The sequence below is a fragment of the Denticeps clupeoides genome, chromosome 12 (genome assembly GCF_900700375.1).
Source record: "Denticeps clupeoides chromosome 12, fDenClu1.1, whole genome shotgun sequence".
Lineage (NCBI taxonomy): Eukaryota > Metazoa > Chordata > Actinopteri > Clupeiformes > Denticipitidae > Denticeps > Denticeps clupeoides.
The window spans coordinates 16,972,100-16,987,320 of NC_041718.1; the positions used below are offsets into that span (position 1 = coordinate 16,972,100).

Below are 15,221 nucleotides of genomic sequence, written 5' to 3' on the forward strand. Positions count from 1 at the left end.
AATTCCACATATGTCCAACCAGCTCAAAGAGGTCTGCTTCAATATTAAGAGACCTAGGAATTATGTATTATTGTGTGTTTTAACTGAATTATGTCCTTCATAAACATGATAATCTAGTTTTAATCATTTTTAATGCAATATATTTTATTTTAATGTCTTAATGTGCAAACTCATTATGCAATGCTACATCAATACATTCTCCTTTACACTCAAATCAGTGACGACATTGCATCCATTTCAATGGCATCAATGTTTTTTTATTTTATTTCTTAATATTTACTTTTAATGTAATATTTTGAAAGACGTGTAGAATTTATTTTTTCCATTGTGAAATAAATGCTTTTGGCCTTTGATTGTAATTCCCATTTGCTACCACAAGATGGCAGATCCACTTGCAGAATACCACTTTATTGTCAATTTCCACTAGGGGGCACTGTGTAAACTGCACATATCCAATGTGCACATATGTAGCCAAAAACATTTCTGTAGCTGCAATCACATTTAAACATTTCCTTTTCTTTCTTCTCTTTTAAATTAATCCAATGAATTATTTACCCTATTCACAGGGTGAAGCAGGCAAACCAGGCAAAGCTGGTGAACGTGGACCTTCTGGCCCTCAGGTGAAGACCTCTTTCTTATCCCAGATACCCGAAAAACGCCATTTATTTTGAACATTACATTTTTGCATATGAACTGCACCTTTTAATCAAGCGCATTTTTTAACAACAGGGAGCACGTGGCTTCCCAGGAACTCCTGGCCTGCCTGGAATCAAAGGACACAGAGTGAGTTGTCAATGTGTTTTTGAAAATACTGTTATTACACTGTCCAAAAACTACCAGCAAACATTTTTATTCTGGGAAAATAACAGTGAACTATACAATATACCCTTAGGAGACAAATTTTTATGTTTAATGGCGTCAACTGATATTGCATCTCCCGCATCAGTGCAACCAATGAAGTACTGACAAATTATCATATTTAATTTACTAAAAATAATTCTTGCATTTGTCGAGTGCTGTGTGTTTTGATTTGGACCCTGAAATAACCCCATACTGGCTCTGTTCTCTGTAGGGATACCCAGGTCTGGATGGCTCAAAGGGAGAGTCTGGAGCAGCCGGAGCCAAGGTATGACCCTGGCATGAAGTCCCACGTCTGTGCCATCAACACCCAGAATGTCTTAACAGACATTCTCATTAGACTTTTATTTTCTTTACTCTCTACTCTGTCAGCTTCACACTTTCAGGGTTTTCAAGGTTGTGTTTTCACTGCTTCATCATGTTTTCTCCTCTTCTCTTTTCTAATTCCTTTCTCTTGTCTCCTTGCAGGGTGAGTCTGGTGCTCCTGGTGAGAATGGCGCTCCTGGACCAATGGTGAGTGTGATTCAGCAACAGACGGCCTTCAGTGTCTTTAATCAGACCTTTCTCCCCATGTCAATCAACATTTTTAATATGCATAAATATAAAGACCAATCCCACAAAGACAAGTACTGGATGGAGGTGCCTGATTGTGAAAGAGAAAATTAGGGAAGCAGGCAGGGCAGCTTTAACTCAAGTGGGGTGGTTGTAGCCCAGTGGGGATAAAACTCATCTATGAACCAGAAGTCACAGGTTAAAAACCCCAATTACTCACCATTGTATCTTTGAGCAAGTCACCTTTTTATTATAAATTAACATGCCAGTCAGTTTAATGATGTTGTTTTCATCAGTGGATCAACATTTTCCTGTAAATGTGACACCTCTCCTCCTCTTCCTCCAGGGTCCACGTGGCCTACCTGGTGAGAGAGGCCGTCCCGGACCTTCTGGAGCTGCTGTAAGTTTGTTTAATTTGGTAACATATTGGGTTATTCTAGTTAAATACTGAAATATTCAGGATTTAAGATGTTTTAACAAATGGTACAGTGCTGTAGACATAAAAGAGGTGTGATTTGTATTTGGGTGTATTTTGCTCAGCGTTTTTTTTTTTTTTTTCATCAGGGTGCTCGTGGAAATGATGGCTTGCCCGGCCCAGCTGGTCCTCCTGTAAGTGACAGTTGCATATTTTAACTCGTGATTAATTTAAATATTCCAAAGTGTTGCCTCTCACCATGAAGCCCCTCTCTCTTTAGGGTCCCCTCGGTCCTTCTGGTGCTCCTGGTTTCCCAGGTTCTCCAGGATCCAAGGTACATCCTGCTGCCATTGCTCTGCTCTCCGATTTCATCTGTACATTTCCTTTATGCTAATCCAATGTTAGATCAGTCATACTGTTGTTATTGTAAAGTGTTTCTAAAATGGCGGAGGGGAGGGACGTTTGTGAGAGGAATGACTGAGAAGGGAGTGAACGAGTGAAACTGGAGATGGAGCCTCAGAGCAGCCATCTGTGTGGAAAATTCAGACAGAGGGGGATTTTAAGAGGGCTCGTCTCCTGTGCTTGTGGGCGCAGCGCTGATTTATTCTCCCTAAATGTCTCACTTTGAAGACTCTGCACAATTCAGGTCCCTGGGAGTCAAATTGAAGTCAGACTGTTTACAATGAGGCTGTTAGGATGCATTCTGTTGCAGTAAAGCACTTTATAAAACACATCAGATGAAAGACATGAAGAAAGAGTGAGGGAAGCATGCTGAGACTGTTCCTCATCAGAGGAATTCGGTTGAAAAGAATAAGATGGTCGTGGGAATATTCCTGGGAGATCCCGAGAGGATATAAAAATATTCATCAGGGACTTCAGGGTGCCACAGGGATCAATCCTTGGTCCAATGTTATTTTCTCATGCACGTTCTTCGCTTCAACCAAAGAATTCATAGACAGATACTTGAATTCAGAATTCAGCACATAAAGCCAATGTAATAAATGAGCTGAAATAGTAATCCTTCTGGGAAAGCAAAAGCTAGGATAATTCTTATAATGATCCTAATAAGATAGAAAAATTGGATTGTCAGGGCTCAGGAGCTCAGCCATTTGGAAAGATTGCAGAAAAACTTTTGGGATGGTTTGAACTGCGGGATGAAAATTTTCACTCGCTGAGTCACTCTGACACCCAGTGCATTACCTCATAGCACTGAGGCAGGCACCCAGATACATGAAATGCAAACGTTATGTGAGAGGAATCCCATTCAACTTTCTAATTATGACATCACGGCTACACGTTCAGATTCCATTGGCTAATGCAGCAGAGGGAGGGGCCAAGAATCATTAGATTTACTCAAGTGACTCAGAATACTGGCTTCCTTCCCTTGGCAAGCATGAAGACTTGGAAACCATTAGACATTTGGCTGTGGTTAGTGCACATTTATATGCAACCCCTAATAAGCTATATTTTATTACCAGCTCAGATTTTTTTTTTTTTTATCTTTGCCAAGTTTTCCACCTTAAACAGACAGAAGTAGTGGATTTATTTGCTTATTAGAAATTCACTAGAGGGTTTTCACTTTTGCACAGTGCTATTACATAACACTTATTCTACAGATCTAAAGTAAAGTTCATTAGAATCAAATCATGCAATTACCATTAAAAATGCCTGCTCACCTTTGTTTCTTTTTCTTTTCTTAATTTATTTTTTCTGAGTAATTTTGGAGTACTTTGTGATGCCATGTTGCCTGTGTGTCTGTCTGTCAGGGAGAAGCTGGACCAACTGGTGCTCGTGGACCTGAAGGAGCTCAGGGACCACGTGGAGAGTCAGGAACCCCCGGATCTCCTGGTCCTTCTGGAGCATCTGTAAGTGTTCGTTTTAAACTACTGCCTGTTAGGATTCATTTGAGGTTCAGCAACGCAAATTTATTTTGTCTGCTGGGTCAGCTATTATGTATATATGCAGATGAGAGAAGTGGTTATGTACTGATATTTATTTTTCTGCACAATGTGTAGGGTAACCCTGGTACTGATGGCATTCCCGGAGCCAAAGGATCAGCTGTGAGTATCTAATCCAGTTCTCTTCCCAGTGTTATGCTTCCAGTCAATAGACCTGCTGCATAAACATATTTAATATTAGATTTTTGTAGACATCTGAAGCCAGTAAATGGCCCTCATAAATTTGTGGAAGTCATGCCTGGCCATATAAGGAGGGTATGCAGTCAATAATGCAGTTTTCATCTAAAATGGCTTTGGTCAAATTGGCATTAAAACATTAACCCATTTAACCTAGTTCTATATAGCTTTTTGTGGCACATTTCATATTTAGCAAGGTGTATGGATTGCAGATTTTACCAAACTACTTTATTTGGACATTTTTATTTTATAGTTCTAATTTTTCTGTGGTGACTTCTACAGGGTGCTCCTGGTATTGCTGGTGCCCCTGGTTTCCCAGGACCCCGTGGACCACCTGGACCTCAGGGAGCAACTGGACCCCTCGGACCGAAGGGACAGTCTGTAAGTCCACCCACTGTCTATCAAACATTCAAAAACAAATTTAAAAACAGGCACATTGATTTTGTCACAGTTGATTTAAGCAGCATGCCATACAGCTCTAAGGTCTTGTTTACATTAATCATATAACTGATATAACTCAATATATACATATATTTCTGAAAATTCACTGTTTTATTTCCGTAGGGTGACCCAGGTATCCCTGGATTCAAGGGTGAGGCTGGACCTAAGGGAGAACTTGTAAGTTCATCAGACAGCTAAAATCGGTTACATCCCATGGAATAGTTCTGCTGCAGCCACCAGGTGGCAGTGTAATGACTTTATACTTGATCTACTGCACATAAACGCATGCTATTGTTTTGTAATTCTCTTTAGTTATTTAGTTAGGCGTGTATTTAAATTGTCTGCAATTAAAACGAGACAAACCGAGTAAAGCGTATTTCTGGCTTTCCTGTCTAGGGTCGCGTTGGTCCCCAGGGGGCTCCTGGCCCTGCTGGAGAGGAAGGAAAGCGAGGACCCCGTGGTGAGCCTGGGTCTGCCGGGCCTCTTGGACCTCCTGGAGAGAGAGTGAGTGTTTCCATCAAATATGGATGTGCTGTGGTTCAGTGTTATGAATAGAATATTAGTTTTCAAATCAGCCCCCCATGCTTTTTGTAAATCATCGCTGGCATTTCAGCTCAGGTCTGCTAACGCCCATGGTCTTTGTTGTGCAGGGCGCTCCTGGTAACCGTGGCTTCCCTGGACAGGATGGTCTGCCTGGTCCCAAGGTACATTTTTCCATGACAGCAAGTCCCACGTGACCTCATTACAGGGGAGGGAGGGGAAAAAAGGTGTCAGTGGGTGGTAAGAAACAAACAAAAAGAGGGAATCTGACGGTGGACATTAGCCTCGCTGTGAAATTAGGCCCACTTGAAGATGTCTCGCAGTTCCTTCCACTTAACCGTGGATTGCCTGTAACTGTCGGAAAAATCAGATGCAGCGAGCATCAGTAATTTCCTTCAATTTGATGTTTTCTGAATCACAGCTTCCTGAGTGTTTGGTTGTAGCTTCAAAGTGATGTATTTGCGGGTGCATAATGACGGAATTTCCTGGAGCTGCCGTCTATTTCTCAGTCTAGCATCTGATCTGTGGTTCTACTATGCAACTAAATATTTACTTTGCCTGGGAAAATATATTCATGCTCATGAACTTCCAACTGTCAGAATATGCAGGGGTGGAACATTTACATTCAGGCAGTGAGACTATTTCGTTTTTTAATTTTAATCCAGGTACTTTAGCTCTGAACCAAGAGGAATCCTATAGAAATGAATGAGCAAATGTAATTAGACAAACCATTAATTATCTGGTGGTGTCGGGTGAGCTAACTGTGTTAGCACAGAGAATGAAAATAGGAATCTGTTCCCTAGAGAGACTTTTTTTTTTACAAAAAAATTTACAAAAGCTGCACATCTGACTTCCAGGTCGGTTGTTCAGTGATTTAGTTAATTGAGTTAAATGCCATGTGATTGTGTATGTAGGTCTTATTAAATATGTAATCTAAATGTGTCCATCCAAGGTCAGTATAAAAACTACAAAGCGTCATGTCATAAAGGAAACATTTTATTAATTTTCTATAGATTTTATATTGCCCTCTTGTGGTCTCCAAAAGCTACTGTTCATGTTGATAAAATAATGGACCATTAAGCTATCATTATAACAAAATTTTAATTGCAAATCCTAAAGGCTCAAGGTAAGGATTGGGCCTTTACTTTCAGAATGAATGAAAACCATTTTCATTCATTACAGGGCGGAATTATTTGCCTGATGCTGACTGTTCAAATTCTTGAATAATTCGATTTCAGTCAGATGACAGGAGCTTCTAAAACATTTCATTTTCTGAATTTATCCTAAATTCACCTGTCACAAGCCACCTCTGTGTATCTGGGTACGGTTTTTTTGTTGACAGCTGCATGGTGTCTGGAATTCGAAGATGCTCGGCTGACTGAATATGTTTATCCTAATCTGTCAGGGAGCCCCCGGCGAGCGCGGACCTGGTGGTATCTCTGGTCCTAAGGGGGCAGGCGGTGATCCTGGCCGCCCTGGTGAGCCCGGTCTTCCTGGTGCAAGAGTAAGTAGATCCAGTTTTACCGCAGGGTGTCTTCTTCTGCTCTTTTGGAAAGATTACATCAGTTATGTAAAAGATCGTCTGGATTTAAAGGATGGGTGAAAGATGGTTTATCATCAGTTTCAATCTCTATTCCATTTTCAGGGTCTCACTGGTCGCCCTGGTGATGCTGGTCCTCAAGGCAAAGTGGGCCCATCAGTAAGTATGAGCTCTGTGAAATTAAAGCTCCAGGGACCCTTTGAAAGTCCGGTTTATTCAGCGTCTGTCTCTTCTGTAGGGCGCTTCTGGTGAGGATGGACGTCCAGGACCTCCTGGCCCTCAGGGGGCCCGTGGTCAGCCTGGTGTGATGGGATTCCCTGGACCCAAGGGAGCCAATGTAAGAACATTATTAATTTCACAGATTGTTTCAGACTTAACAAAGTTATGTAATAATGTTCAACATTCATCAATAATTTGCTATTACATCAACAGGGTGAAGGTGGCAAAGCTGGAGAGAAGGGTCTGGTTGGTGCACCCGGTCTGAGAGTATGTAATTTTTTTTTAAATAGATATAGTAGAATGAAAAGCAAAACATATTCAACTATTAAACATGTGAATTCAGAATCACCCCATAAAGATGCCTTTATTTGAGTATTTTTTCATTTTTAATTGTATCACAATTCTAAGATGTTGTGGTGGTCTGAACTGTCATTCTCAACAATATAAGAATTTGCCGTCTTAATATATTTATTTTAGATGTACTAACCCTAGACTTGGGAAAAACATGATCTATATGTGTAATGACAATAAAGTTTAATCAAATCTAATCTAATATATATATATATATTAGATTAGATTAGATTAGATTAAACTTTATTGTCATTACACATGTACAAGTACATATATATATATATGTACTTGAATATATATATGTTTATGGAATATATATATATGTTTATGGAAATAATAAATAGACAAACTGTCAGTTGCTTGGCTTTTTTGGCATTCAGTGTCATATCAGGAAGCACCACTAGATAGGCCCTCCTGACTGTGAACATCTATACAAGTTGTCAGGCAATCATGGTAACTTAACAGAACATGTATAGATTTTATACCACGCCCTTGTGGTCTCCCACAGTTATTATTTTAATAATTGGAATAATGAAATAATCATCTAATCAACATGTCTTCTAATTTAAAAAATGCTTAAAACATATTAAAGTAGCATCATTAATTGCTTTATCTCCAAGGAGCCCAGAATCTGCTGTATTAATGCGCTCCATTCTTCTCCTCTTCCCCCCCTCTTTTCCTCCCTCTGCAGGGACTGCCTGGTAAAGATGGTGAGACCGGTGCTGCTGGACCTCCTGGCCCTGCTGTAAGTGTCTCGCCTCTTCTGTCTGGTCAATTTCCTCTGGTACAACCTAATAACACCCCAACACCCTTGTGGTTTAAAGGGTTTCTGCCCTGGGAACAGCAACATCCCTCCAATCAGTGTTTATTTTGTGGCGCCCCGCTTTCTTCACTAATTCTGGCCCCAATAAGTGCCTTTTTGGTTACAGCAGCATGGGAAGTGTTATTTCAAATGCGTGTCACAGTCTGTCCCAAGTCTTCACTGTGACATTTAATTAAGTAGAAAAACCGTAGCAGTCATTCAGAAAAAAAAAATTGTACCCAGCCACCCTCAATTAACCGTATTGTTCTGTTCACAGTTGGAGCTGCAGAGCTTCAAGTGGAGAGTTTCTTCTCTCTTAACAATGTTTTGTTTAACCCTTTACGCAGGGACCTGCTGGAGAGAGAGGCGAGCAGGGACAACCTGGACCTTCTGGCTTCCAGGTGAGACCTCAAGCTCTGCTTATAGGCATGAATGGCCCTGAAAATTTAGACTTCAGTGGATTCAGTTGAATTCGGTGGATTCAGTTGCACATGGGCAATCCTTAACGTTTCACGTTTTTTTGCAGGGTCTGCCTGGACCTCCTGGCCCCCCTGGTGAGGGTGGCAAACCTGGTGACCAGGTGAGGTCCCCTTAAATGTATATATGGCATATGATGACAATGTGCACAGACTGGTTATTTAGTTATTTTAAATGGCCTTACAAACGTGTTAAAATGAAAACTGACAGTCTTTATCATGCTGGTCTGAACTTTTGCAAAATGCATGAATATATTATTAACCTCAAAGACTACACAACGATCCCTGCAGCAAGTCCAATTCCTCTTTTACTGAAGTTATTTTTGTAAGGCTTTAATGGAATTGGCTTCCCACAGTTGACCAGCAGCCCCACATATATGAGCTCCTAATTATAATACCGTGGCTTCATTCTGTTAATTCATCTTCTTTGTCCTATTTGGCCTACATTGAGTATTAACCACACATGCAAATTGGGATTAGCCATGATTCATCTCCATAAGGGATAGCAAAGTAATTTTTTATGATCATGAAAATAAAATAGAACTCATACCTTCACATTTTTAATACTAACAATATCTCTTTTCTCAGGGTGTTCCTGGAGAGGCTGGTGCTGCTGGTGTCACTGGACCCAGAGTGAGTCTCCTGTCCCCCCTTCATGTCTCCTTTTTTCCCATTTCTATCTATGGCTGGTTTAATTAATACATTAACCCCCCCTGTCGTGTGCAGGGAGAGCGCGGTTTCCCTGGAGAGAGAGGAAGTGCCGGGACCCAGGGTCTGCAGGGACCCCGCGGCCTCCCAGGAACTCCAGGAACGGACGGGCCCAAGGTGAAAGCAGACTTGCAGCATGCACACCTGCTCAAACATATTGCATGCACATTGCACACTTACTAGTGAGGCGAGTCCTTGCAAGTCCTACATAAGTGTCCTTTGCAAAAATAGAAGCAGACAATACGGTAGGAGGTATAGTCGAGGTTCTGTGCATCAATATGGATATATGACTGGGAACATATACATGGCTTTACTTAAAAAATCCACCTTCACAGTAGTTCTGACCATACAGACTTCTGTCTTTTTCTAATATCACAGACACAATAGCATTTATGTGTCACCACTAATGGACGTTAGCACTGAAACTTATTGTACATGCATCTGCCTTCCAGGGTGCCATTGGCCCAGCGGGTACAGTCGGTGCCCAGGGACCCCCTGGTCTGCAGGGAATGCCTGGGGAGAGGGGAACTTCTGGAATTCCTGGACCCAAGGGTGACAGAGTAAGTGACAACTCAGCATAAATGTTTGAGAGGAAACGCAGAGTCTAGGCATCAGTCTTTTTTGAGAAACCTACAGAAAACCTGAGGGTATTCTGTTCACTATGTGGTTTTTTTTGTGTGTGTGTGTGTGTGTGTGTGAGTGTGTTGTATTGAAGAGAGTTTGTGCGAACACGAGCCACCGCACGATGCTCCAATAGGGAGCCTCCGAGTGCAATCACGGCGATGATGAGTGCTGAGGCGCTTGGCAGTTGGAGCGCTAATGCCTCTGCCTACTTGTCTTCCACAGGGTGATAATGGTGAGAAGGGGCCTGAGGGCGCTTCCGGCAAAGACGGTGCAAGAGTGAGTGTCCTCTCCCTGTCACAGCTGCCGTCCTTGTTAGCCTTTGTGCAACGTTCCTCACAATCTTCCTGCTGTCAGTCCACCCACATACTCCCAGTACTACATTATTATGACCAGAAAGGGTGAAAGCGAGATGATTCCAGCTAAAATTAATGTCAATTAACTGCAATGTCAGTAAAGTCAGTGCTGAAAATAAACCTTTCTGTCTCTTTTGAAGGGTTTGACTGGTCCTATTGGTCCACCTGGTCCTTCTGGTCCTAATGGCGAGAAGGTAATTAGTGTTTCTTTGGACATGTATATAATATTTAAGATAATTGGAAGTCCTAAACAGCCTGTTTTCAGGTTTATTTTCCTTTTTGAGTTGTCATCTTGTCTTCCAGGGTGAGTCTGGACCCTCCGGGCCTCCTGGATCTGCTGGTACCCGCGGTGGGCCGGTAAAGTATTTTTCATCAGAATTATGCTGAGCACAAGCTTTCTGTCAAACCTGATTCATAAACACACTCTGAAAAGACTTTAAATTGGTACTGCAAATACCCACGAACCTGAAGAACACACACACAGCAGGATGTATTTTATAAACTCATGCATGCATGTTCATATCAGACTCCCAAGCACTCAAAAAAATCTCTATGTTTGTTCAGTCAAACAAATCAAAATTTCATCATTTACATCACCACATAGTGGACAATGCAGTATATCACAGCAGAGAACACTCCTGCACCTCCCAGACTACATTTCAACACTTCCAAAGGTGTTCACTCTAATAAACACATCAAACCTGCATTGATGGTGTTTCCTACTCAGATGACCAGTATCTAAGTAACTTCACTAATTAACTGTTGAGAGAAAAATCTTTGTTCACACTCCACTCTCCTGGGTTCTTCCGCAGGGTGACAGAGGTGAGACCGGCCCCCCTGGCCCTGCTGGATTCGCTGGTCCTCCTGTAAGTATCAGTCGTGACGAACTCGGTGCTGTCAAATTGTCACAGTAGGCAGCCCTGGTTAGTTCAGAACCTGCTCACCTTCCCCCCTCAGAGCTGAGGTGTAAGATGCATATGTATGCTGATAATGAATAAACTGGCCACCTGTTCGTCTTCAGAAAAAAAAAAAAGAAAAACAGACTAGATGATCAAACACTTTGGTTGTCTTACCAGTAAGATGGATTCATTTCACAAATGACTCACTCCCGGAAAATTATGCTTAGACCTTTTTATACCATAGCAACTTTTGAACTCTTAAGTGTGTATTAACCTTTTAAAGAACACCACCTCTGTACCCCCATGTTCAAATTGAAACCTAATATTGTTCAAAAGAAGACTATCTTTAAATATGAAGGCCTTCTGACAAAAATAAGAATATTTTGTTCAATATGTTTGATGGTTTTAGGAATAAATATAAACGATTTATAATATTTGAAGCATATTGTATTTGTATAATAAATTCCGTGTTCAGTGCTATCAGCCAGTGTGAATCCATGCAGCATGCTCATTTTCAGCTCTGCGTTGTTGATGAGATTACATTTCCACACGAATGTCTGCCGAAGTCAAAGCGTTGACTGTGGTGTGGAGGCAGAATTCATTCCATGCCTCCCAGTGAGGGGCTGAGCTTTATCCTGCTGAGTGGAAATGATGGCTGACGGTTTCTTCTCTCGCCGCAGGGGTCAGATGGTCAGCCGGGTATCAAGGGAGAGCAGGGTGAGAGCGGACAGAAAGGTGATGCTGGAGCCCCTGGACCTCAGGGACCCTCTGGAGCTCCTGGTCCTCAGGTGAGCCCTATGTTCCTTTAACGTTAAACATGTTCCTTAAACATGTAAATTATGTACCAGGATCCGTTCTGAAACACAGGTAGCACACACAATCCCTCTTTTTATGCACATTTTTCTCAGCTAACTCCTCTTCTCTCATGGTTTAGGGACCTACTGGTGTGTCTGGACCGAAAGGTGCTCGTGGTGCCCAAGGACCACCTGTAAGCTATATGCATATGTATATATACTCACAGACAATATATTAAATCTATGATGTGAAAATATAAATGCCATAATGGTGATATTATGGGTACTGATTGTGTAGGGTGCCACTGGTTTCCCTGGTGCTGCTGGCAGAGTTGGCCCCCCTGGTCCCAATGTAAGTGCCATTTTCGTACTACCAGAGGATTTTGTGGAAAAAATTGTAAGGTGCTGACTAGGGTTGCCAACTTTCTCAACTTACCCCCACCCAACACCCCCAGATAATCCCACAGTGCCACAGAACATACAATTTTTATTTAGATTTTGCATGAGTTAACAGTATCGTCGATACCAACCAGAATTTTACTTGGTATTGGAAATCAGTGGTATCTCAGTGGTTCCTGTACAGATTTGACTGAAGTGTAAAGATCACATTCGGCAAGGCAACTGAAGCAATGCATAATGGGATCTGTAGTTATTATGTTATTATGTTAGCGATTCATTTTGCAGCGCCATAATAATATATCTATATAAATTGATCTTGCAGGATTCCCACACGGCACCCATGAAACAGTCTATAACTCATATCAACTTTTGTATGCGTTTTGTCATACTGCTTAAAGTAGTCTAATATTGGCCGACACTGTGACTGGAATACAGGACTGGAGCTGCCCCAGAAGGGACAAATGAAAATCACCCATATTTCGGGATGTCCCAGGCAATTTGGGACGGTTGGCAACCCTAGTGCTGACAATGGCAAATATGTATGTTTTTGTATGTATATAAAGACGAAATTGAAATGTCCAAACCTCCTGACATTCAACTTCAAATTTGTATGACCATTAGTATCTTGTCTTCTTTTTTTTCTGCTGCCACCATCTTGTTTTCTTTATGTTTTGTGTACAGACTGCTTCTCAGACCACTAGAGGGCGATGCAAATGTCCCTGGATGCGAACAATTGCTTTAAATTGAACAGAATAAAATATTATTATATTTTTATTATATTATAAAGGGAAGCCAAAATGTGTCCATGTGAGGATGCAGGGTCTCAGGAGGATAAAATATATTTTTCTGACCCATATTTTTAATGATTATGGATTAGGATATCCATACATTTTTAAATAGTCATGGCCATTTGACTTTCAAATTAAATATAATTAGTTTCAGGTGTCCTTTGTTTTTTTCATTATTAATTTGACACAGATGTTGACACTACAATTGAGATTCGCTCATAAATATTTTGAAAATTCTAAACACAAAAGGCTCACTGACATTTGTCATTGGCCTATTTAGGTCACCCATGTCAGGTGATATACTCTCTGCAGCCGAGCTGTCAGTCGATTTTTGGACGATGCACCTTTTCTTCTGCGAATGCATTCAGGCCTTGTCCTGTGAATCACGTTCTTCTCCATCAGCTCTGTATGCTCAGTCCTAACAGGCATAAATTATTGTGTAATGATCCATGAATGGCTGTCACTTTCAGTTCAAAAGTTATTCATTCAGTGTTGTGCACGTCTCTCTAATTTCACAGTCGTGATAATCTGCTCACTCAGACACTGGAGCACATTGAGACAAACATCCCCTCTGCCACTGTATTCAGTACCAATTAGCAAAGGGCAGTATAACTGCGTTTTCACATCCTATATAAGCTTTTGTGTGAGTTTTCATGTGCAGTGTTCAGTAGATTGATCAGCAATTTCAGGTTGACTTGCTAGTCATCTGAGACAGTATTGATCCACCACGACTCTCATCCTGTACACGCCTTCCTTCTTAATTACAAGTCTCTTTGTTTACCCTGTGCCTATATTTGTCTTTCTTCCTTGTCATCAATAACGCCTTCTCTCTGTCTCAGGGTAACCCTGGTCCATCTGGCCCTGCTGGTCCACCTGGTAAAGATGGGCCTAAGGGCCTGCGTGGGGACCCCGGAACAGCAGGCAGACAGGGAGACCCCGGCTTGCGGGGTCCTGCTGGCGCCCCCGGAGAAAAGGGAGAGGCAGGAGAGGACGGTCCCTCTGTAAGTGACCCTCAATAGAGGAATAGAGAATATGATAGACAACAAAAAACAATAGACAAAAAAGGGCAATGGTGGCCTAGCGGTTAAGGAAGTGGCCCCGTAATAAGAATGTTGCCGGTTCAAATCCCGATCTGCAAAGGTGCCACTGAGCAAAGCACCTGTCATGGCTACCCACTGCTCACCAAGGGTGATGGTTAAAAGCAGAGGACACATTTCGTTGTGTGCACTGTGCGCAGTGCTGCAGTGTTTCACAATGACAATCACTTCACTTTCACAATCCAAAATAGCCAATCATTGGTGTTGATTCATAGACCAATCAACAAAATCTATTCTTAATAAGGATCATTTTGTGGCTATGCAGAATGTTGTCTAATTAATACTTTGGAGTGATGCAATGACATCAATGTCAATATTAGCTCTGGTTTGATGTGTTTTTTTGTAAGTACACCAAACGCAAAATGCAAATAAGGTGGAATGCCATCCGATGACATTTTTATCTTTAGTGTCCTGCAAAGTGTTGTGGGTGAAAGTAGCAGAGGAGACTGGGTGTGACCCCCTCGCTAATGACTCAGCCTCGATGAAGGGATTTTATCAGCACAAGTTAATTAGAGGCTATCAGTGGCAAGTTGATATCAGCACATTTTGATTAATGGCCCCTCTCAAAAGCACGTCTTGTTTTGAGCTTGTCGTTTTTTTGCGTGGCACCTGCGCTGTTAATAGCCCCTTTTTTAAAATGTTGATCGTCGCGCACTTCATCACTGTATGAATGACTAAACGTTTCCTTCAAGCGTCATTTGAAATGCGTGAAAACACGAGCTGAGCTCAGCATTTGTGCCTGCCGCAATCAGAGCAAAAAAAAAAACGGCTAATGCAAATGACGGTGTGTGTCGCTGAAAATCTTCATTGCACCTACAACAAACATGACGGACTGATATCTCCATTCAACTCGCATCCCTGTTTGATGTTGCCGGCCTACGGGAAGCAATTAAAAATATGCATGCATTCTATTCGCACTTTTTTTTTTATTTTATTCATAGCAGTGAGGACAGACTTAGGAAGTGATAGCAAGTTGGCTTTTCTGGCTGTTCAGTAATGAATATAAGCTAACAAATAAATCCTCTCTGTAATTAGCATTGAATGAAACCAAAATAATGCTTATTATTAAATCATGTGGCATATTTAATGATACCACAGACTCTCTTGTTCACACAAGTTCATTTTGAATTACACCAAGATAATGGTGAAGACCTGGATGATCTATTTAACATGACATTTTTTGTTCACTTTTTATGTCAACTTAATTACTAAAGGGTGAAATTAAATGAC

At 41.4% G+C, this 15,221-nt stretch overlaps 1 protein-coding gene across 2 annotated transcripts in view; it reads left to right on the forward strand.

The window, feature by feature from the left end:
- col2a1b (collagen, type II, alpha 1b) overlaps nt 1-15,221 on the forward strand; it is a 35,060-nt gene that overhangs the window by 10,491 nt on the left and 9,348 nt on the right. For both annotated transcript variants that reach the window (XM_028999351.1, XM_028999352.1), the window contains 31 exons: nt 567-620; nt 730-783; nt 1,073-1,126; nt 1,327-1,371; nt 1,757-1,810; nt 1,975-2,019; nt 2,106-2,159; nt 3,592-3,690; nt 3,841-3,885; nt 4,243-4,341; nt 4,525-4,578; nt 4,798-4,905; nt 5,052-5,105; nt 6,347-6,445; nt 6,587-6,640; nt 6,720-6,818; nt 6,914-6,967; nt 7,743-7,796; nt 8,201-8,254; nt 8,380-8,433; nt 8,918-8,962; nt 9,056-9,154; nt 9,490-9,597; nt 9,884-9,937; nt 10,155-10,208; nt 10,318-10,371; nt 10,827-10,880; nt 11,594-11,701; nt 11,848-11,901; nt 12,006-12,059; nt 13,734-13,895. In XM_028999351.1, coding sequence (XP_028855184.1) covers nt 567-620; nt 730-783; nt 1,073-1,126; nt 1,327-1,371; nt 1,757-1,810; nt 1,975-2,019; nt 2,106-2,159; nt 3,592-3,690; nt 3,841-3,885; nt 4,243-4,341; nt 4,525-4,578; nt 4,798-4,905; nt 5,052-5,105; nt 6,347-6,445; nt 6,587-6,640; nt 6,720-6,818; nt 6,914-6,967; nt 7,743-7,796; nt 8,201-8,254; nt 8,380-8,433; nt 8,918-8,962; nt 9,056-9,154; nt 9,490-9,597; nt 9,884-9,937; nt 10,155-10,208; nt 10,318-10,371; nt 10,827-10,880; nt 11,594-11,701; nt 11,848-11,901; nt 12,006-12,059; nt 13,734-13,895 — 2,133 coding nt within the window. The remainder of the gene's footprint in view (nt 1-566; nt 621-729; nt 784-1,072; nt 1,127-1,326; nt 1,372-1,756; nt 1,811-1,974; nt 2,020-2,105; nt 2,160-3,591; nt 3,691-3,840; nt 3,886-4,242; nt 4,342-4,524; nt 4,579-4,797; nt 4,906-5,051; nt 5,106-6,346; nt 6,446-6,586; nt 6,641-6,719; nt 6,819-6,913; nt 6,968-7,742; nt 7,797-8,200; nt 8,255-8,379; nt 8,434-8,917; nt 8,963-9,055; nt 9,155-9,489; nt 9,598-9,883; nt 9,938-10,154; nt 10,209-10,317; nt 10,372-10,826; nt 10,881-11,593; nt 11,702-11,847; nt 11,902-12,005; nt 12,060-13,733; nt 13,896-15,221) is intronic.